The sequence below is a fragment of the Macaca thibetana genome, chromosome 3 (genome assembly GCF_024542745.1).
Source record: "Macaca thibetana thibetana isolate TM-01 chromosome 3, ASM2454274v1, whole genome shotgun sequence".
Lineage (NCBI taxonomy): Eukaryota > Metazoa > Chordata > Mammalia > Primates > Cercopithecidae > Macaca > Macaca thibetana.
In genome coordinates this window covers 37,954,588-37,977,455 of record NC_065580.1, presented here as the reverse complement: position 1 = coordinate 37,977,455, position 22,868 = coordinate 37,954,588, and the positions used below count along the sequence as shown (strand labels likewise).

The 22,868-nt window shown below is 37.0% G+C and overlaps 1 protein-coding gene across 6 annotated transcripts in view; it reads left to right on the top strand.

The window, feature by feature from the left end:
- Positions 1-22,868, top strand: part of CPED1 (cadherin like and PC-esterase domain containing 1) — a 311,112-nt gene that overhangs the window by 46,856 nt on the left and 241,388 nt on the right. For all 6 annotated transcript variants that reach the window (XM_050785084.1, XM_050785080.1, XM_050785078.1 and 3 more), the window contains one exon: positions 11,627-11,733. In XM_050785084.1, coding sequence (XP_050641041.1) covers positions 11,627-11,733 — 107 coding nt within the window. The remainder of the gene's footprint in view (positions 1-11,626; positions 11,734-22,868) is intronic.

Here is a 22,868-nt window from a genome sequence, read left to right as displayed (position 1 = left end):
GTCCTTATGCCTTCTAGTTTGAGGAAGAGTGGCTATAGCCTTGATGATTAAAAAAAATGTAGGGCTAGGCACAGTGGCTCAGGCCTGTAACCCTAGCACTTTGGGAGCAGAGGTGGGAGGATTGTGTGAGCCCAGGAGTTTGAGACCATCCTGGGCAAGACAGTGAGACCCCTGTCTCTACAAAAAATTTAAAAATTGCCAGGTATAGTGGTGGGCAGCTGTAGTCCAAGCTACTCAGGAGGCTGAGGCAGGAGGAACACTTGAGTCCAGGAGGTCAAAGCTGCAGTGAGCTGTGATCACACTACTGCACTCCAGCCTGGGAGACAGAGTGAGGCCCTGTCTTTAAAAAAAAAAAAAAAAAAAAAAAAAGGAGAAAGAGCAGGTCTTTTGCTGGGAGATAATGGGTTCAAATTTGTACGTTTTCAGCAGGGAATCTCTTCTAGAGTATACTGGAAATGCCTCTTGAAACATAAGAAAGATTAAGAAATGTGAATTTCGGAGCCAATGACAGAAGCAATAGTTAAAACCATATATGTCAATAAAATGCCAAAGGAGATGTTAAATTTAGAGGGAAATAGTAATAAAGGTAAAGGAAAGATAGGGATTTGAAGGGCTGCATGCATTTAAAAAAATTTTATTTCAATAAGTTTCTGGGGAGAAGGTGGTGTTTGGCTACATGAATAAGTAACTTAGTGGTGATTCCTGAGATTTTGGTGCACGCATCACCCAAGCAGTGTACACTGTACCCAATGTGTAGTCTTTTATCCCTCACCACCCCCCACCTTTTCCCCCAAATCCCCAAATTCCAGTGTATCATTCTTATGCCTTTGCATCATAGCAGCTCCCATATAATACTGAGAACATATGATGTTTGGTTTTCCATTCCTGAGTTACTTCATTTGGAATAAAAGTCTCCCAGTTCCATCCAGGTTGCTGTGAATGCCATTATTTCATTCCTTTTTATGGTTGAGTAGTGTTCCATGGCGTGTATATATGTATACACACACACACACACACACACACACACACACACATATATATAATTTTCTTTATCTACTCATTGATTGATGAGCATTTGGACTGGTTTTATATTTTTGAAATTGCAAATTGTGCTGCTGTAAACATGCTTGTGTAAGTATCTTTTTCAAATAATGATTTCTTTTCCATGGGTAGATACCTAGTAGTGGCATTGCTGAATCAAATAGTAGATCTACTTTTAGGGTTTTAAGGAATCTCCACACTGTTTTCCATAGTGGTTGTACTAGTTTACAATTCCACCAACTGTGCAAAAGTGTTCCCTTTCACTGCATCCATGCCAACATCTATTTTTCTTTTTCTTTTTTGGTTATGGCCATTCTTGCAGGAGTGAGGTGTTATCACATTGTGGTTTTGATTTGCATTTTCCTGATAATTAGTGTTGTTGAGCACTTTTCCATGTGCTTGTCAGAAATTTATATATCTTCTTTTGAGAATTGTCTACTCATGTCTTTGGCACACTTTTGATGGGACTGTTTGTTTTGGTCTTGCTGATTTGTTTGAGTTCCTTGTAGATTCTGGATATTAGTCCTCTGTTGGATGTATACAACGTGAAGATTTTCTCCCACTCTGTGGGTTGTCTGTTAATTCTGCTGATTATTTCTTTTGCTGTGCAGAAGCTTTTTAGTTTAATTAAGTCCCTTCTATTTATCTTTGTTTTGGTTGCATTTGCTTTTGGGCTTTTGGTCATGAAGTCTTTGCCTAAGCTAATGTCTAGAAGGGTTTTTTCTGATGTTGTCTTCTAGAATATTTATAGTTTTGGGTCTTAACTTTAAGTCTTTGATTCATCTTGAGTTGATTTTTGTATAACGTGAGAGATGAGGATCCAGTTTCATTCTTTTACATATGGTTTTCCAATTATCCCAGCACCATTTGTTGAATAGGGTGTCCTTTCCACACTTTATATTTTTGTTTGCTTTTTTGAAGGTCAGTTTGCTGTAAGTATTTGGGGTTATTTCTGGGTTCTCTATTCTGTTGTATTGGTGTATGTGCCTATTTTTATATCAGTACCATCCTGTTCTGGTGACTATGGCCTTATAGTATAGTTTGAAGTCAGGTAACGTGATGCCTCCAGATTTGTTCTTTTTACATAGTCTTGCTTTGGCTATGTGGCTCCTTTTTGGTTCCATATGAATTTTAGGATTATTTTTTCTACTTCTGTGAAGAATGATGGTGATATTTTGATGGGAATTGTATTGAATTTGTAGATTGCTTTTGGCAGTTTGGTCATTTTGACAATATTGATTCTACCCATCCATGAGCATGGGATGTGTTTCCATTTGTTTGTGTCATCTTTGATTTCTTTCAGCAGGGTTTTGTAGTTTTCCTTATAGAGGTCTTTCAGGTCCTTGATTAGGTATATTCCTAAGTATTATAATTTTTTGGCAGCTATTTTGAAAGGGGTTGAGTTCTTAATTTGATTCTCAGTTTGGTCACTGTTGGTATATTGCAGAGTTACTGATTTGTGTACATTAATTTTGTATCCTGAAACTTTGCTGAATTCATTTACCAGTTCTAGAAGCTTTCTGGATGAGTCTTTAGGGTTTTCTTTTTTCTTTTTTTTTTTTTTTAAATTTATTTATTATTATTATACTTTAAGTTGTAGGGTACATGTGCATAACGTGCAGGTTTGTTACATATGTATACTTGTGCCATGTTGGTGTGCTGCACCCATCAACTCGTCATTTACATCAGGTATAACTCCCAATGCAATCCCTCCCCCCCTCCCCCCTCCCCATGATAGGCCCCTGTGTGTGATGTTCCCCTTCCTGAGTCCAAGTGATCTCACTGTTCAGTTCCCACCTATGAGTAAGAACATGCGGTGTTTGGTTTTCTGTTCTTGTGATAGTTTGCTAAGAATGATGGTTTCCAGCTGCATCCATGTCCCTACAAAGGACACAAACTCATCCTTTTTTATGGCTGCATAGTATTCCATGGTGTATATGTGCCACATTTTCTTAATCCAATCTGTCACTGATGGACATTTGGGTTGATTCCAAGTCTTTGCTATTGTGAATAGTGCCGCAATAAACATACGTGTGCATGTGTCTTTATAGCAGCATAATTTATAATCCTTTGGGTATATACCCAGTAATGGGATGGCTGGGTCATATGAGACAATCCTAAGTCAAAAGAACAAAGCTGGAGGCATCACGCTACCTGACTTCAAACTATACTACAAGGCTACAGTAACCAAAACAGCATGGTACTGGTACCAAAACAGAGATATAGACCAATGGAACAGAACAGAGTCCTCAGAAATAATACCACACATCTACAGCCATCTGATCTTTGACAAACCTGAGAGAAACAAGAAATGGGGAAAGGATTCCCTATTTAATAAATGGTGCTGGGAAAATTGGCTAGCCATAAGTAGAAAGCTGAAACTGGATCCTTTCCTTACTCCTTATACGAAAATTAATTCAAGATGGATTAGAGACTTAAATGTTAGACCTAATACCATAAAAATCCTAGAGGAAAACCTAGGTAGTACCATTCAGGACATAGGCATGGGGAAAGACTTCATGTCTAAAACACCAAAAGCAACGGCAGCAAAAGCCAAAATTGACAAATGGGATCTCATTAAACTAAAGAGCTTCTGCACAGCAAAAGAAACTACCATCAGAGTGAACAGGCAACCTACAGAATGGGAGAAAATTTTTGCAATCTACTCATCTGACAAAGGGCTAATATCCAGAACCTACAAAGAACTCAAACAAATTTACAAGAAAAAAACAAACAACCCCATCAAAAAGTGGGCAAAGGATATGAACAGACATTTCTCAAAAGAAGACATTCATACAGCCAACAGACACATGAAAAAATGCTCATCATCACTGGCCATCAGAGAAATGCAAATCAAAACCACAATGAGATACCATCTCACACCGGTTAGAATGGCGATCATTAAAAAGTCAGGAAACAACAGGTGCTGGAGAGGATGTGGAGAAATAGGAACACTTTTACACTGTTGGTGGGATTGTAAACTAGTTCAACCATTATGGAAAACAGTATGGCAATTCCTCAAGGATCTAGAACTAGATGTACCATATGACCCAGTCTTTAGGGTTTTCTAGGTATACAGTTATATTATCAGCAAGCAGCAACAATTTGACTTACTCTTTGCCAATTTGGGTGCCCTTTATTTCTTTCTTTTGTCTGTTGCTCTAGCTAGGACTTCCAGTACTATGTTGAATAGAAGTGGTGAAAGTGAGCATCCTTTTCTTGTTCCAGTTTTCAGGGGGAATGCTTTCAACTTTTCCCCATTCAGTATAATGTTGGCTGTGGGTTTGCTGTAGATGGCTTTTATTACCTTAAGGCATGTGAGGAGTTGCATGGATTAAGAAGGGGCTTTCAACTTATCGTGTTTCATTCAGCTCACTCCTCTTGGCTGTGACAGTTTCTCAGACTTTCTATTTTTTATGACCTTGACAGTTTTGAGAGGAACTGGTCAGCTATTTTGATGTCCCTCAGTGGGAATTTGCCTGACGTTTTTCTCATGATTAGACTAGAGTTATGGTTTGAAGGAGTGTGAACGCAGAGATAAAGCATCATCCTTATCACATCATGTCAAGAGTTTGCACTAACCACATGACTTAGCTCTGTTCATGTTAACCTGATTATCTGACTGAGGTAATGTTTGCGAGGTTTTTCCACTATATTCTTTTATTCCCTCTTTCCATATTGAACTATTTGGAAAGGTGTCACCATATGCCATTCACACTATGTAACTGTTTCAGAATTATTCTGCATGAGAGATTTGTCTCTTCATCACTATGTATTTATTTATTCAGTCAGTTATTTGCACCATTACGAGTTCAAGGATATTTATTTTCTACTTTAGCTTATAATTAAATATTATTCTATTTATTTAGTTGCCCAGATTGCTCCAGCTCTAATCGTTGACTTAAGTGTGTCTTTGACGTACCTTTATTGTTGCTTTTCTTTGTTTGCTTGTTTGTTTGTTTTTGAGCACTTTCTTACTTTCTGACACTGCAACAGTCTAGGCTTATCTTGTGTGTTTCCTGCCCCAACCCTTTAATCAGTGATTCCTCCAACAACATGGTTCCTTTTATCAGAGAATGGTAAATAAAATTAATTATGGGTGCTATGGTACTGTTCCATAGATGTACTACATGAAGAGTGCAGAGTAAGGAATTGGTTAATGCAACTTGAGAAATTTGGGAAGAGATAGAGGTATTCGCAATGGTTAACTTATATCCAACTAATCTTGTGGTGGAATCATGTATAGACCCTAATTTATCATCAATAAGCTAAATATGTACTCATGAACATAATACTCTGCACTAATCCTGATAAAGGATGGATATGGGTAAATACTTTGTTATTTAATCAGGATTTTATAATTTAGTTGTGAAAAGAAGGGTAATACAAATGAACAGTGAACAGATAAAATATCCTCACATATTATATTATAAAGGAATATTATAAATTACTAAAAAATGAGACACCTTTAGTACTTCACCTTAAAGAAAAGAAACTCAGGAAATCATCCTTGTTGTATCCTTATGGAATATGATAGTTTAATATTGTGAATAAGTAAATGAGGCTTGGCTTTTGTAGCTTTATATTCTAGAAGCTCTTGGACAAGTTTATTTCCCAAACTATACTTTACAAATCTGTTCTGCCTCAAATTAATGTGTAAGTGTTTACAGAAAATTTCCAATATGTAAAGCACTGGAATCTCCCATTTGTTTTTATAATTTAAGCACAATGAGTTATTAACTTTGTTCTTCTCATGTTTATTTCTCCTCTTTCATCCTTACCAGCTAAGAACCAAAATCAGATTTATTTCATTTTTTAAAAACTAATGTTTTTCTATTATTCTATTTTTAATTATAGAATATAATTTCAATATACTTGCTTTTGATTTAATTATAATTGTTTGCCATTCACATGCAGTTATTCACTGATTTACTCATTTATATATTTTACAAATACGTGGCAAATGCTTTATATTTCAGCCACTATTTTAGGTACTGAGAATCTAGCAGTGAACAAAATAGATATAGCCTCTGCCCTCATGGAGCAGACATTTAAACTGGGGAAACCATAATAAACAAATACAGAAATATATATATATATATATATATAAAAATACAGATTATATATATATATATCTCTATATAAAATCTGTGAGACAGTGGTAAATACTATGGAAAAGAAGAAAGCAGGAATAGACTTAATATTGTTAAATTTTTATTAAGTGTGCCAGAAAATTAAAGTTGTCATTCCTTGAGAATAAACAGCATTTGATGCTAGTATGAATGATGCTATCTCAGAGTTCTCTGTTGTTCTCTGGATTAAATTATGGAACTTGCAGATGTTATCAGTGAAGGAGGTCATTTGTGAGTCAGGAAATGAGTGTTTGCTTTATGGCAGCCTGTCTATGAGAAACTGGAAATATTCTAAAGGCAGCCTCACTCCTTATTGCAGATACTTGATTTTAAAACAAAACCAAACAAAAACTTCTAAAAATTGCTCTTTTAACACGAACAGATGTTAGCTGGTTTCTGAGAACACTTAGAGAAGGATAAAAACTGTAGTCAGTGCCATTTTATATCTGAATTAATTGATCTGGATCCTGACATTTCCTTCCAAAATTGTCTGAGAAGTTTGTGTCTTTTCCAGAGATAACACTATGAAGGCATAAGAGTGATTCGTGTTATCAGCAGTTTTGCTTCTGAGAGTTTGGGAGGTGCCTGTAGGTTTTTCACATTTCTGTAATTCTGAGATGGGGACTGGAGCATCCACATCCTGTTTTCCTAGAATTATGCCCTATGACCTTTCTATTTAAGACCTTGGTAAGCCTGATCAGGAAGTTCTGGTTTCTCTGCTACAGGGAAAGAAATAATTTTAACAGTTAAAAAAAAAAAAAAAAAACTAAGAAAGTTTTAGGGATATATTTTCAAAAATAGATAGAGTTCAGGTACATATTTCTAGTTCCCGAGTACCTGTGAGGTAAATACTAGCTCCTTTTGTATAGGAAGATTTAACTTTGATTACCAGTGGTATTGCCAATAGTATGATGGGGCACAATACCTAGGTGAGGGTCTAGGGATACCTGAGTTATACCTGCTGTAGTTATTTCTTCCTCCGAGCTTCCAAAGAAAAACAGATGCACTGGACAGTGGAGAGAAAGGCTAGAGTTGGATAATTTCTGTGTCTGTTTCCTCACATGTAAAGTACATGTAATAACACGTAAAAATTGTTTCTACTCCACAGGGTTGTTGGAAATATTACATAAATTAATACATGTAAGGCATCAATAGCTAAATTTATTTGTTGCTTCCCTGTTTTCAAAGGAGATAATGGTGTAATGTTCAAGGACATGGCCACTAGAACTAGTTGTTTGTATCCAAATTCTCTTCCCACCACTAACTGGAAGGGTGACCTTGGGGAAGTTATTTAACCTTTCTGTGCCTGTAAAAAATAGAATAACCATATAAAATAGATTATTGTATGGGATAAATGAGATAATACAAATACGTGGAACAATATTTGGCACATTGTAAGTTCTGAAGTACTATTAGCTGTTGACATCATTGTTACTACTATTTCTACTACTCATTTATTCGTAGTGGCTTTGGCCCCCAAATCCTAATGCAGTATTCTAAAGAGCAAGGCTAAATCATATAGGGATGTCCTTTTCCCCATGCCAGGAGAACCTAAGAAGTCACTATCCAAGTTGACCAGGGGCTTTGCCTATTTTCAGCTAACACAAATCTGATGTCTTAGCACTTCTTACTCTAATGTCAACCTTCTCGGTGCAGAAAAAGCACATCGAGTAGACACAAACAACGAGCATTTACTCCAGTGCTTAGACAGAGCCTGTCCTAGGCCATTTACAAGTATGGCAACAGCCTTGAGACAGGCGCAACATGGAAAACAGTCTAATGAGAGAGTGAATGAAAAAGAGGTGAGGCAAGGCCCAAGCAGGAGCAGATTCTGAGCCACTTTTGCACCCAAACTGGGAAGAAGAGATGTAAGAAAAAAAGATGATCAGAGACCACTCTTGATTTTTCCAGGCTCTGAAAGGAAAGAACCCTAAGAGTTGCAGCCCTTACCACCTTTAATGTAACCAACAAAATGTCCTTGGAGTTGAATGACCTTCCCCAATCTTATGGAATAGCATGATAAATCTAGAGATCAAAGGATAGATTCAAACATCCCTCTAGGACTAATTAACCAAATAGCAGTTTGCCTGATGTTATCTTAATAAAACCAATTTATCTAATGAACAACTCTAATTCATTAAAAGCTAATACACGGAACATCAATTTGTCAAATGGCCAGCTCATGGAAACGTGGAACACTATTGTTTTATGCCAGGTCTAGAATGGTGTGCAGCTATCAGAGATAGAGCCCAAGCAGAGTTAGGGCCAGGTGTGGGGGTAACAGACCACGGCAAACTGGAGAACATGTGGGGAGTGGCTCCAGCCAGTCACTGCCTTGTAGGATATGGACCCAGTGTTACCAGAGCTTCCAAGTTTTCAAATAAAGGCTGAAATTGGAATTTTCTATGTGAATTGTGCTGACATTTGCATTTTGGCAAATACTTAAAACAAAAACAAAACAAACGCTGTGCAGGCCAGGTGTATCCCGTCTGAGGGCTTGACTTGCCTGTGTGCTTTTAGTTTACAGTCGCTGCTGGAGACCTAGGGCATTGGCCTCCTAAATGCTCATGCTTTCAGCTGTGAAATGTGGCTCCAAAGTCCCACAATATATAGTAATTTGTCATTGTGCTGAGGTACAAATTTGTATCCCAAATGCTCCAAGGCTAACTTCTCAATGTGATTTACTTAGCTAGTGAAAGTGCTTTGATCTCGGCCCAGTTTCTACATTTCAATGTGGTTTTAGGGTTTCTTTAACTAAATTTTAATACATGGTACCTCTCATGAAACAAGTAAAACTTCATTAAAAAAAGAAAAAGGGCTTTGGAAAGCAGGGGAGGGAGTTGACTTCCAATGTTGGAAATAGAAATGAAGACAAAGTGAGAAGGTCTACTAAATGTGTAACTAGGAAATAGCTTTGGGGACATTGAGGTGGGATTCAATGTGGGTAACAGTGAGGGTTTTGAGTGGAAACAATCAGCGTTTTTAAACTGTGCTAGCAAGCATTCGGGAAGAAGGCGTATGAAGATATTACTTGAAATTTCAGTTACACTTTACTTCATTTTAAGAGGAGATTTGTGGACTATACACTATTTTTAAATTATTAATTTAAAATATTAATTAAACATCTTTGAGCGATGAGGGGGTCACCTTTATGAATGCCAAAAAGCTGTGTAATGCTGTGTAAGTTATTTTACTTTCTCCCACTTTGTTTTTAATTTGATCCCTCAAAGAGATTGTTGAGGGCAGTGACTTTCTGCTCTTTTTTCTTTTCTATTTACTTTCATACTTTGAGTACAATGTTCTGTTCATAGAAGATTCTTAATAAATTCAATGCTTTGAATTATTTAAATGTGTCTTTCCATTTTAAACATTTATGGCTTAAATATATATTTCTATCAACTCTAGAAATGATGTATGTGCCTTGAATAGTGAAGAAGGGTATGCTTTAGACGTGGAGGAATATAAAACTTACTCCGAGACCAAAACGCCGCAGGTCATGATTTGAAATCGCTCTTTGCATATCTTTATCTTCTTAAAATATTTAGTTGGGAATCATATGACAGGAAGTTTCTTCTAGGGTTCTAGCATTTCCTGGGCTAGAAATGATATAGAATAAAACAGTCTTTGTGTTTCGCTTTGAATCCAAATCAAAAAGTTTGGGATGAAAAAGTCAGATGCACTTTTAAAATAAAGTATTGGAATCATCATATAGTATTTGGTTTTGTCTATAGGAATCGATGGGAAATTTTCTTGAAAGTGAGAGTGTATGGAACAGGGTAGATCTTGCAAGCCTAAGGCCGTGTTGCTACATGATGAGATTTCTCTCATCCCCAAATCAGCTGCTGCTCCTCTCCTTGCACCTTTGCCTTATTGTGCTGTCTTCCAGCATCTTGAGATACATCAGACAAACAGAGAAGTTCTAGGACAAGAGCTTGATTCAATTGCCTGGACTCCTTTGTTGGTAGAAAGGTTTCCCTTCCAGCAACAGGACAATTAAAAACAGGGGAACCAGTAGCCCAGACAGCACAGGACTTGTGAAGTTGAAAAGCACAGGACTTGTGATTGGTGGGGAGTGAAATTTCATTTCTAATTGTCATAGATACCTCTTCCTTATTAATACTTTTCTTGTAAAGCTGTTTTTTGGAAATATTATGCTTCTCAAGTGAGAAATTCTGAAAAAATTTGAAAAGAGAGGTATTAAAGAAGTTGGTTGCTTCTAGGCTTTTTAGAAGCTACTAGACCTAATGCAGGAGATGACTGGTGAGGTCTGGCATGAATAATCACTCGAATATTTATCCCATGATTGATCAACAAAAGAGGTGATATATATAGGAATTGCTTAATTGTTTTTTGAATTGGATTTTCATCCAAAATAAGGACTATTTCCTAAGTAATACCAATTCATTTAGACATTACCCAGTGGGGTTTTTTTCTGGTTATTTTTGAGATGCCTATTTTTATATTGTCTCTGAATAACATTAAAAATTGAAATACATTTCTTCTGTTGCTTTTATTTTTGCTTTTTCTCCATGAGGTAATGTGTTTACCATGCTCTCAAGGAGTAGTTATTCATGCATTATTCAAGAAATATTTTTAAAGCACCAATTATACGTAGGGCATGTGATCTATATCTGTATCTATATGTAGATTTAGATATATAGATATATAGCAATATATATAACAATATATATAAAATCAAAGCGAATAAAGTTACACAAATGTTAACTTTAAAATGTTTAGAGATTAGGCAAGAATGTACCCTTCTGAGATTATTTTGGCAAGTTCGTATGATTTATTGGCAAAGAGTTTTGTTCTTGGTGAAATAGCTGAAATATCATTTGCTTTCACCCGTGTTATACTCCACAGTTTGAACTGAACTCTGCTGTGTATAACTAGATTACAAATTTCTTTTATGCAAAACCTGTTGTTTTTATTTTCATTGAATTTTATTTTCTGCCTATTACATTTTCTTTTATGAAACATTACAAACGTAAATTTGATATTTGACATTTAGATCTGTGAAAAATAGTGGGAGTATCCAAGCCTGGAACAAAATATTTGATGTTTTCACTTCTTATCATTATTTGATTTCACAACTTTCTTCTATCTTAAAAGATTTTATTATTTTTCCTCCCAAATCTATAAAAAAGACTTTATTAATTTTTAAAATAAGTGATTTAAGGTATTCTAATTTCAATCTTTTAAATGAATTTTATGTCTTTAGACAATTAAATTTTCTATAGAATAGAATACTAAATATAGAAATATTAGAACTTCCAAAATTTAAAATTTGAATGTTAGTTATTTTATTGACTTTTTGTCTTAAGTATATTTGAGATCATTTACTTGTGTTTTAGAATTTAACTAATTACATTTTTTATCTGAAGATTTAAATATTGCCTTTAAAATATCTGATGAAAACTTATTTGTTTTGAATATTCTTTTGCTTTTAGGTGATCTGGGCTCTTGGGATCTGCTCATTTGCCTGTCTTCTAAGAAAGCAAAAGGAAAACCCTGCATATCCAAGGAGGTCACGTGCCAGTTAGGTTTACATCAAAAGGTAAATACTCTCAAAATGTGCACAGATTTTATCAAGCATACAGATATTAACACTGGTATTTCCTGGTCTATAATGTTTAAGAGTCTTAAAGAATTAGCATTATTATATCTATGGAGAATCTGCCAACTGGCCATGCCTTATATACTTTACCATAAAATAGTCACCACTTTCTGTTTGATAAGATCTCCCTCAGCTTCGGCTGCTGCAGATACTGTTGTTTTACTCAGCAAGACCCAACTTTAACTAGAAGTCTGTAGCCTATGAAGTGTTGCTTAATCTGACCACTTGTTCACCGAAGTGGTAAAGTCTTTATTTTTTAGATGCCTGTTCTAATTTTTTCTAACTTAAGTTGGTATCTTAAGTTACAATAAAATTAAAAAAATTTCTAATTACCTTTTAAAATTGACATTTAGTACTTACTGTTTATATTGTGTGAACTTTTATAAATGGTTTTAGAAAACTTAACTAAAAATTATCCAATGTTTACCATGTGCTAGTCACTGTGCTGGAAAATTTACATATTGTTGATACCTGCAACAAATCTGTAAGAAAAGTGCCAAATCCAATAGCTCTTACACTGCCCCTAACTGGAGATGGAGTATTGTACCCAGATCACTTGATATTCCTACAATTCACCATCTAGATAACTCCTTTTTTCTAACTCTTCACTTTTTTGGCATTTGGGCTGAGCACACGCTTTTGTGACTCTATGTACATCTCTGGCCATTCCTCCTCTGTTGTCCTTATAATCAACTTTTCTCTGCCCATTCTTGGAATGCCTGTGTTGCCTAACACCAATCCTGAAATTTCAACAACCATTTGTAGTTGAGATTCCAAAATCTACCTAAGGTACAGAGCACTTTCCCAGGCTTCGGGCTTGAATATGCAACAGGCTGCTGAACATCCACATTTGGATGTCCCACAGACATATCAAACTCAACCTGGCGAAAACTGACTCATTCCTTTCCTCAGTAAATTCTCTTCTGCTCTTGTGTTCAGAAGCTTCAGAGCTTCTGTTTTGTTTGTTATAAGCAGAATCACCCAGTCTATCATCTCCCAAGATAGAAATTACCCACTTTGTCGTCTGCTAAGATAAAAGGGCCACCACTGTCGAGCCCTTCCTTCTTCTTTCTTGGCATTGACCTTCTATCGATTGCCAATACTGCTGAATTTAACCCCTTAACATGTTTTTTTCCTTCTGTTTTTGTTTTGTTTTTTGAGACAAAGTCTCCCTCTGTCACCCAGGCTGGAGTGCAATGGCATGATCTCACCTCACTGCAACTTCCGCCTCCCAGGTTCAAGCAATTCTTGGGCCTCAGCCACCCAAGTAGCTGGGATTACAGATGTGCACCACCATGTCTGGCTAATTTTTGTATTTTTAGTACAGATGGGGTTTTGCTGTGTTGACCAGGCTGGTCTCGAACTCCTGGCTGTTAGGCAGAAATCTAGACCCAACATGGTGGTATCACCCAGCATGGCAGGCCCTTTGTTAGGACTTCCCGCCCTTCACTTCCTGCTAAGACTCTCAGCGTGCCAAAAAAGCCCACCTCTGCCAAAAAACCCCCACTCTGTGCAAGCTCCTGGACACGTCATTCCTCAGAAACCGAAACCTACAAACCCCACCTACTTTGCCCTATAAAAGGCCCCCGATACCCACCCCGAGGGCGACTTCCTCGGCCTTCCTCCTAGGAGACCGGTGAACCTTGCCCACAAGCCCAGTAAAGGCTACCTCTGTTCTCATCTGCCTCATGTCTTCTTGCTTGGCTCCCCATTACATTACACTGGCCTCATGTGATCTACCCGCCTTGGCCTCCCAAAGTCCTGGGATTACAGGCCTGAGCCACCATGCCAAGCCTACCTCTAAACATTTCTCACATCTGTCATCTATTCTCTGTACTTACTACCTTTATTCTGGTCAGATAATCATCATCTCTTACCTGGGTTATTGCTAAATCTTCCTCAATGGTTTTCCTGAAGCGAATATTTTACCCCTGAAATCTATGCTACTCACAATTATGAGATGAAAAATATAAAATGGTGAACTTGCCTTTTTACATCTATGCTTGAAATCTTGAATGGCTTCTCATCAATCCTAGAATAAAGTCTTAGTATTTGCTTTGTATTAGGCTTCTGGGAAGAATTAAATGCCATACTCATAAAGGTGTATCTGAAGACAAACTAATGAAGAAACTATTTACAGAAGTTTTGGCAGGGTAAAATAAAGTAAAAGGCCTAGTGAGGCACTCAGGAACCAGCAACATTATAAAAGTTTTACCACACTGGGTTGTAGGAGGGATGTGTAAAAGGAATGGTGTAGCCAGAATCTCATAAGAGCTGGAACCAAGAAGTAGGTGTCCTTGGAAAGGTGCCGTAAACTTAGGGGAGTGTAGCCTTTGCCATATCACAGACCTGCAGAGAGGAAGCCTTGCAGATAAACAACCCACCTCTCTCTACTCCCACCCTCCAATCTCTTGCCAATGCCTCCCATTGGTCCAACCTAACTGCTAGTCAAAGGGCAAGAGATTCTCTGTGATGCCACCCACAAAAGTCAGCCTCTTGGGGAACAGAGCAGGCGGCCCAGTCCTGGAGGACCAAGTGGTGACTATTTAGCACAATAAGCTAGTCAAGGTTTTTTGCGAATGGCTTTTGCCTAACAGTACCCTTCTCTTATATCTTTCTAACTGGGTGTCATGCTGCAAGTGATATGAAACTGCTTATTATTCTCTAAACCCTGGTGCTGTTTTCTGTCACATACCTTTATTCTTAGTGTTTTCTCTGCCTGAAAGGCTCTTTCTCAGTCCTCTTTACCTCAGTGATTTTCAACCAGGGAGAGATTCTGTCTCCTCTAGTAATATTTGGCGATGTCTAGAGATATTTTTGGTTTTGTCACATGTAAGGGGGATGGTTGGTACTGGCATTATAGGTTAAAGTCAAGGATGCTGCTAAATATTGTATAATGCCCACAACAAATAATTGTGTGGTCAAATATGTTCATAGTGGCAAGAAACCTTGATGTGGTCCCTTGCCTTAAAGTCAGCGTTTAAGTCTGTTACACTCAGCACCACTATCACCCCAGAAGCTCCAAAGCTTTTGTTTTGTTGGTTATAAGTGGAATCACCCACTTTGTCATCTCCTAAGATAGAAATCTGGTCTTCACCCTCGAGCCCTTCCTCTTCCTTGTCATCTACAATTGCCAATACTATGGAATTTAACCTGTAAATATTTCTCAGATCTGTTATCTATTCTCTGTACTTACAACCTTTATTCTGCTTACCTGGATTGCAGGCAGGGCTTCCTGGCCTTTCTCTTCCTAGATATTCATACAAATCCTCAAGCATATCTCGAATTCTATACTTATCACATGGTTCATTTTTTTTTTTTTTTTTTTTTTTTTTTTTTTTTTTTTTGTCATCCGCAAATACACGTCAGGCTCCACCAGCTAATGAGGACAAATGAGGTCACATTGGCATTAGTATTGATATTTTGGGGGCAATACAGGTTTTTTTTTGTTTTTTTTTTTTTTTTTTTTTTTTTTGAGACAGAGTTTCACTCTTGTTGCCCAGGCTGGAGTGCAATGGCACGATCTTGGCTCACTGCAACCTCCGCCTCCCAGGTTCAAGTGATTCTCCTGCCTCAGCCTCTGGAGCAGTTGGATTACAGGCGTCTGCCACCACGCCCAGCTAATTTTTTGTATTTTTAGTAAAGACGGGGTTTCATCATGTTGGCCAGGTTGGTCTTGAACTCCTGACCTCAGGTGATCCACCCGCCTTGGCCTCCCAAAGTGCTATGATTACAGGCATGAGCCACCATGCCTGGCTCGCCTGCAATACAGGTTTTTTTGTTTGTTTGAGATTAGAGTCTTGCTCTGTCACACAGGCTAGAGTGCAGTGGCCGATCTCCACTCACTGCAACCTCCAGCTCCGGGTTCAAGCGATTCTCCTGCCTTGGCCTCCCCAGTAGCTGGGATTACAGGCACATGCCACCACAGCCAGCTAATTTTTGTATTTTTAGTAGAGATGAGGTTTCACCATCTTGGCCAGGCTGGTCTCAAACTCCTGACCTTGTGATCCATCCGCCTCTGCCTCCCAAAGTGCTGGGATTACGGGCATGAACCACCATGCCTGGTCACAGGTTTTCTTAAGAAGCTTTCTGGTGGGTCTCAGCAGCTTGGGCGGCGAGAGGAGCGGCAGCGGCCAGGCAGCCCCGCTTCGCAAAGGCTCTCAGTGCGACGAGGCCTGCAGGCACCTGGCATGCGCCCTCCTCGTCACCAGGATGCCCAAGAGGAAGGACATGAAGGGACCACCAAGGAAGAGCCCAAGAAGAGATTGGCGCTGTTGCCAGCTAAACCTGCTCCCGCAAAAGTGGAAGCGAAGCTGAAAAATGCAGCAGCGAAGGATACATCTTCAGACAAAAAAGTGCAAACAAAAGGGAAAAGGGGAGCAAAGGGAAAACAGGCCAAAGTGGCAAACTAAGAAACTCAAGAAGATTTACCTGCAGAAAACAGGGAAATGAAAACTGAGGAGAGTCCAGCCTCTGATGAAGCAGGAGAGAAAGAAACCAAGTCTAATTAATACCGTATACCATGTCTTATCAGCGGTCCCTTTCTCTCTTCTTGTGCAATCCAGAGGACTATTTCTTATCAATTATTTTGTAAATGCAAGTGTTTTAGTAGCTCTAGAAACATTTTTAAGAAGGCGGGAATCCCACCTCATCCCATTTTTTAAGTGTAAATGCTTTTTTTTAGAGGTGAAATCATTCGCTGGTTGTTTATTATTATTATTTTTTTGGTACAACCAGAAAATAGTGTGGGACATTGAATTATGGGAGACTTTGACTGTCTCAGGTGTCAGCTTAACATTCCATAGATGGGGGGTTAGATTTTATATCCTATAATACAAAGCATATTAAATGGCAATCTGGAGTCAGTCCTGCATTTAATGTCTTGAACATTTTTTAATTACTTCTATTTCCTTGTTGTTTTTTAGTAGAATTGTTTCCTAAAGAAAATCGCTCCTTGATCACGGCTCTCCCTGTCGGAATTGTGTGCACGCTGTAAGATCTTTGATTGTGGCAGTCCTGTTTTCCTAATAACTTTGTTACTGTGCTGTGAAAGATTCCAAATTTGAATATGTAGTGTACATGCTATTCAGTTGTGAATTGGTGAGACGTATATAACAGCTTATTAGCATGTGAAGATACCGATAGCCTCTTAAGGAAAATTTGCTTCCAAATTTTAAGGGGGAAAGTCGCTGGAATAACTTTAAAAAAGAATTACAATACATGGCTTTTTAGATTTTTGGTATGTGTGTTAAGAATTGTGTACAAATTTAAATGTCTGTACTGATCCTCAACCAGTAAAATCTCAATTATGAAAGAAAAAAAAAAAAAAAGCTTTCCCATCTATTTCCCTCGCAGGTGTCTTCCATGTACTTAGAAACAGTGTTTTTGGTATGCTGTTTCAGACCATTACACAAAAGATATTGAGGAACACTCCATGCTACTTTCGCTGTCAATCATGGCTCCTGTGATAGTTATGTTCCCAGCCTGGGGTGCAAAATCTCTCCCCACAGCTGTAAAATTTTGAGACACCCAAAGTCCGTGCATTCATCAGTCCTATATGAATTGAAACTAGACTTTGTTCAGTATACATTAAAGAGAACATTATTCTATTTAACTCAGTTCTTCACTTTGTTTCCTGAGCCCCAAAACGTATGGTTGGTACCTGGACAACACAAAGTCACACATAAAAACTCTTCCCGTGACTCTTCTGTCCCTTCTCCTCGGGCTTTTGTGGTCAACTCTTGCACCATCACTCACTAGCTAAAGGATTTTGGTCACATTGTTTAATCTCTGTAGCCTTCAGCGTCTTTTCCTGCAATAAGAAGGCATTAGACACTGGACAGTCTCCAAGACACTTGCTGGTTTTAGGTTTGCATGAGTCACTGGAGATGAGTGGAATATGTGAAGAGAAGAGAGCAGAACGGATCAGCCAGTGATGGCAATGTAGAAGGCGAGAAGGGGGTTATGGGTGAAATAGGTAGAGAAGGAAATTATAAAGTATAATGTCAGTTGTGCTGGGATTCTCCTTTTAAATTTAATTTTTTATTGTTTTTGGAGACAGAGTCTCACTCTGTCTCTCAGGCTGGAGTGCAGTGGCGCAATCTTGGCTCACTGCAACTGCGGCCTCCTGGGTTCAAGTGGTTCTCATGCTCAGCTTCCCAAGTAGCTGGGATTACAGGCATGCACTGCCACACCTAATTTTTTTTTTTTATTTTTAGTAGAGACTGAGTTTTGCCATGTTGGCCAGGCTGGTCTTGAACTCCTGGCCTCAAGTGATCCGCCCACCTTGACCTCCCAAAATGCTGGGATTACAGACATGAGCCACTGTGCCTGGCCTTAATTTTTAATTTTGACATAATTTTAGACTTACAGAAAAATTGCAAAGATAGTACAAAGATTTTTCCAAATACCTTTCACTGAGCTTACTTTAATGTTAAATCTCACATACACATGATACTTTCATCAAAACTAAGAAATTAATATGGATACAAATTGTTAACTCAATCATAAATGTTATTCAGATTGCATCTTTAAAAAAAAAAAGTTTGCCCCTTTTCTGCTCCAAGAACCTATCTAGTACCCCTCATTGCATTGAGTTTTCATATCTCCTTACTCTCCTTCAATCTGATACAATGTTTTTTTCTTTCATGACCTTGACATATTTGAAGAGTACTGGTCAGGTATTCTGTAGAATGATCCTCAATTTGGATTGGTCTGATGATTTCTTCATAAGGTTATGAATCTTTGGCAAGAATTTCATGGAAGCAGTCTACCCTTCTCAGTGTAAAATATCAAGGGGCATATGATGTCCTTGTCTCTTGTTACTGGTGATGTTCACCTTGATCACTTGGCTAAGGTGGTGTTTGTTGGACTTTTTCCCTATATAATTAATAAACATCTTGGGAGATAATATTTTGAGACTGTACAAAGATCCTGCTTTTCCTTAAATTTTGCCTACGAATTTTAGGATCCAGAGGTGGATCTTGCTCACAACAATTTTTATTCTGGTGTTCTAATGGCGATTTTCTATTTCTCTTATTACTTTCATAATTATTAATTGAAATTCCTCTGTAAGGAAGAGCTAGTCTTTCTCCTGCATTTATTTATTCAATAATTTGTTTATGTCAGTATGGACTAATGGATATTTGTTGTATTCTATGGGTTACAAATCAGTACTATTGTTATTAATTTTTTGTTGTTGCTCAAATTGTTCCAGCTTTGGTCATTGAGAGCTTTTTTGACATGTCATATGTTCTTTTCTTGGACACTTCCTTATTGTTTAGCACCTTGAGACACTCCAAATTCATCTTGCATTTTTCCTGTGCCATGCTGGAATTAACCATTTATCCAGAAACCCCATTCCTGTTATTGCAGAATGATATTTAAAAACAAAGATCTGGGTACTAGGTGTGCCCATTGCTACTGGGGTGTCATTGAGTTTGGGCTCTCTCAGCAGAGAGAGCTTGGACATGTCTGTATGTATATTAATCCATGCAAACATGCACTTGTATTTATTTCTGTGTCTGTCTCTATATGTACATATTAAAAAGCTGATTCTTACCATACCCCTGTTTGCTATCCAACACCACAAGGTTTATTATAGCCTTATGCTGTCCTCATTTGTAACTTCTTTCTCAGATAGTGAGAAAATTTGATCTCATTTACATCATATTTCCCTATTTGTTTAACCCTAGCATACACATGCATTAGTTTCAGAATTATTAACCTATACCCCTGTGAGAAACAAATTTACTAATAAAAATGAATGTTTTGTGTGTGGTCTTTTTGCCTAATAATATTCAGTCAAAATATTATTTTCTGGAGGTAGGGCATATCTTTTTTCCTTGCTCCCTTCGCTGTGGCTATGTCACTCAGTAATATAGTTAGGGTCATTTGCTGCAATTTATATATTATTCGAGTCCCCAACCTCCACCCCCACTGCAAATCAGGGTTGAGTTTTTTTTTTTTTAATTTGCATGTAGTAAAATTCATTATTTGTGGTTTATAGCTCCATGGGTTTTGACAAATGCATAGTTATGTATGCATCCTCACCCCTCAGTCATGGCAGAATGGTCCCATTATCTCCAAAATTCACTTGCTCTGCACCTTTGAAGTCATCCCCTCCTGTGATCCCTACCCTTAACAGTCATCACCAACTTATTTTCTGTCCCTATTTTTTGTTTGTTTGTTTGTTTTTGGTTTGTTTGTTTGTTTTAAATAGAAGGTCATATGAGTAGAGTCATAATTTGGAGCATTTGGGGTCTGGCTTATTTCACCTTAGCAAACTCATTTCAGATTCATCCCTGTTGTGTCAATTAGTTTATTCCTTCTTATTGCTGAATAAGATTCCATTTTATGGTCGTACCACAGTCTGTTTATTCATTCACAAGTTAAAAGACATCTGGATTTGTTCCAGTTTATGGCCATAATGAATAACACTTGCCATAAACATTTGCATACAGGTTTCTGTATGAATATAACTTTTTCTCTCTTAAGGGTGATTCATATGGTAAATATATGTTTAACTTTAAGAAACTTTAAAAACAATTTTAAATTTAAAAATTTAAAAAATGTTTTAACTTTAAGAAGCTGCCCAAAGTTTCTATAAATATGGCAAGTTGCAGTTCCTTTTATTTAAAAAATAGAGAAAGTCAACTCGTCAGCACCCATCAACTCGTCATTTACATCAGGTATAACTCCTAATGCAATCCCTCCCCCCTCCCCCCTCCCCATGGTAGGCCCCGGTGTGTGATGTTCCCCTTCCCGAGTCCAAGTGATCTCATTGTTCAGTTCTCACCTATGAGTGAGAACATGCGGTGTTTGGTTTTCTGTTCTTGTGATAGTTTGCTAAGAATGATGGTTTCCAGCTGCATCCATGTCCCTACAAAGGACACAAACTCATCCTTTTTTATGGCTGCATAGTATTCCATGGTGTATATGTGCCACATTTTCTTAATCCAGTCTGTCACTGATGGACATTTGGGTTGATTCCAAGTCTTTGCTGTTGTGAATAGTGCCGCAATAAACATACGTGTGCATGTGTCTTTATAGCAGCATAATTTATAATCCTTTGGGTATATACCCACTAATGGGATGGCTGGGTCATATGGTACATCTAGTTCTAGATCCTTGAGGAATTGCCATACTGTTTTCCATAATGGTTGAAAGCAGCACACCAACATGGCACAAGTATACATATGTAACAAACCTGCACGTTATGCACATGTACCCTAGAACTTAAAGTATTAGAAAAAAAAAAGTGCCTAAAATAAAAATTCTAGTTTGTTAAGTATAAAAAAAATAAATTAAAAAAATAAATAAGTAAATAAAAAATAGAGAAAGTCACACATGAAAAATTTCCTGCCTTCAGGGTTACCTTTACAGTAAATTAATTTTTTAATCTTTCTGTAAGCATATCGTTTATTTCATGCTTTTATCTGATTGTGAAGCAATATTTACATAGCTATCACAATAGTTAATTATACTAAATGTGGGTATATTACACAAACACTAACACAAATTACAGGTGTGACATAAAATATAATTATATGTGTAAAATATACATATAATAAATAATTATGTATATAATTATACATATAAAAATATAATTATACATTCATATAGTTCAGTTTTTTCTGTTGTCGCTAGTAAAAATTCACTCTATTATTTGTTGATCACAAGGTCCATAGTCAACACTTTGTTTTAATGAATGACTTGAACAGCAAAGCCTATAAAGCACATTTATTTAAAGACAATTGTTTTATAGAGATGTTTTGGAAACTGTTTTAGAAAATACAATTTCTCTCAGAAATAAATAGAAGTACACTTGTTTCCTGGATATTTCAAAAAAGAAGAAACAAAAAATAGAAACAAAAAAAATCAAAATTTTAAATGTGTTTTATCTAATAATTCTATTTCTCGGAATTTACATATTATTCTTTCTGGTCAGAGGATTGAACAATGATTATGCTAATAGTGTTACTTATTATAGTAGAAAATTGGAACCAAAGTAAGTATTTTCGAAAAATAAATAATGCACATGAAACATGATTAATCAAATGCACATGATACGTGATTAATCAAATGGAAATGCTCCTAATATGAGTAAAATAAGCAAATCAGAAAACAGTTTATATGTTCCAAATCCAAATTGTGTTTCTAAATATATGTAGAAAAATACTGAGTAACTAAAATGTTGTGTTTCTAAATATATGTAGAAAAATACTGAGTAACTAAAATGTTAGGAATGGTATTTCTTTCTGGTTGGAAAAATTGTGAGTGATTATTGTTTTCCTCTTTACATGTAACTAAATATTCTATCATATATATATGTTAATTCTACCATCAGGAAAAATACTGTTTTAAGTAAGGGCAATCCCCTACTTAAAATAAGTTTACCCTGCTAATTCTTATAAAAAAAGAAAAAACAACAAACATTCATAGTTGAATTGATCTGGCAGTTGGATGAGGCAATACCATTATTTTCTATTCGTGTAAGTATGCAAGTTGTGAATCACTGCTTTAGCAGACAGTCCTAAAACCTTTATCCCACACTCAGTATCTTTTCCATTCTCTCTCCACATCCCCTTTTTACTCTTTACTGTGTTCTCCTAATTCTTATAAAACTTTAGCTAAAATAGTGACAATGAAAGTGTCAGTAACATTTACCATTAGAAGTTTTCAAGTCTCCTCTGGGATATGTTCTTACATTATTTCTTTAATCATTTATCCATTCCCTCTCCTCTTTTTACTTTCTGGAACTTCTATTCATCATGGGTTAAACCTCTTGATTTGCTCTCTAATTTCTTTATACCAGCTTCACTTTTAAAAAATTCATACATCATATTTGTACATATTTATGAGGTACATGTGATATTTTGTTTCATGCATAATATGTGCAATAATCAAGTCAGCGTATGCAGGCTACTCAAAACCTTGAGTATTTATTATTTCTATGTGATGAAAACATTTCAAGTTTCTCTTCTTGCTAGTTGAAATATACAACACATGCTCTCCATTTTGTTTGTTTGTTTGTTTGTTTTTGCAATGGAGTCTCGCTGTGTCGCCTAGGCTGG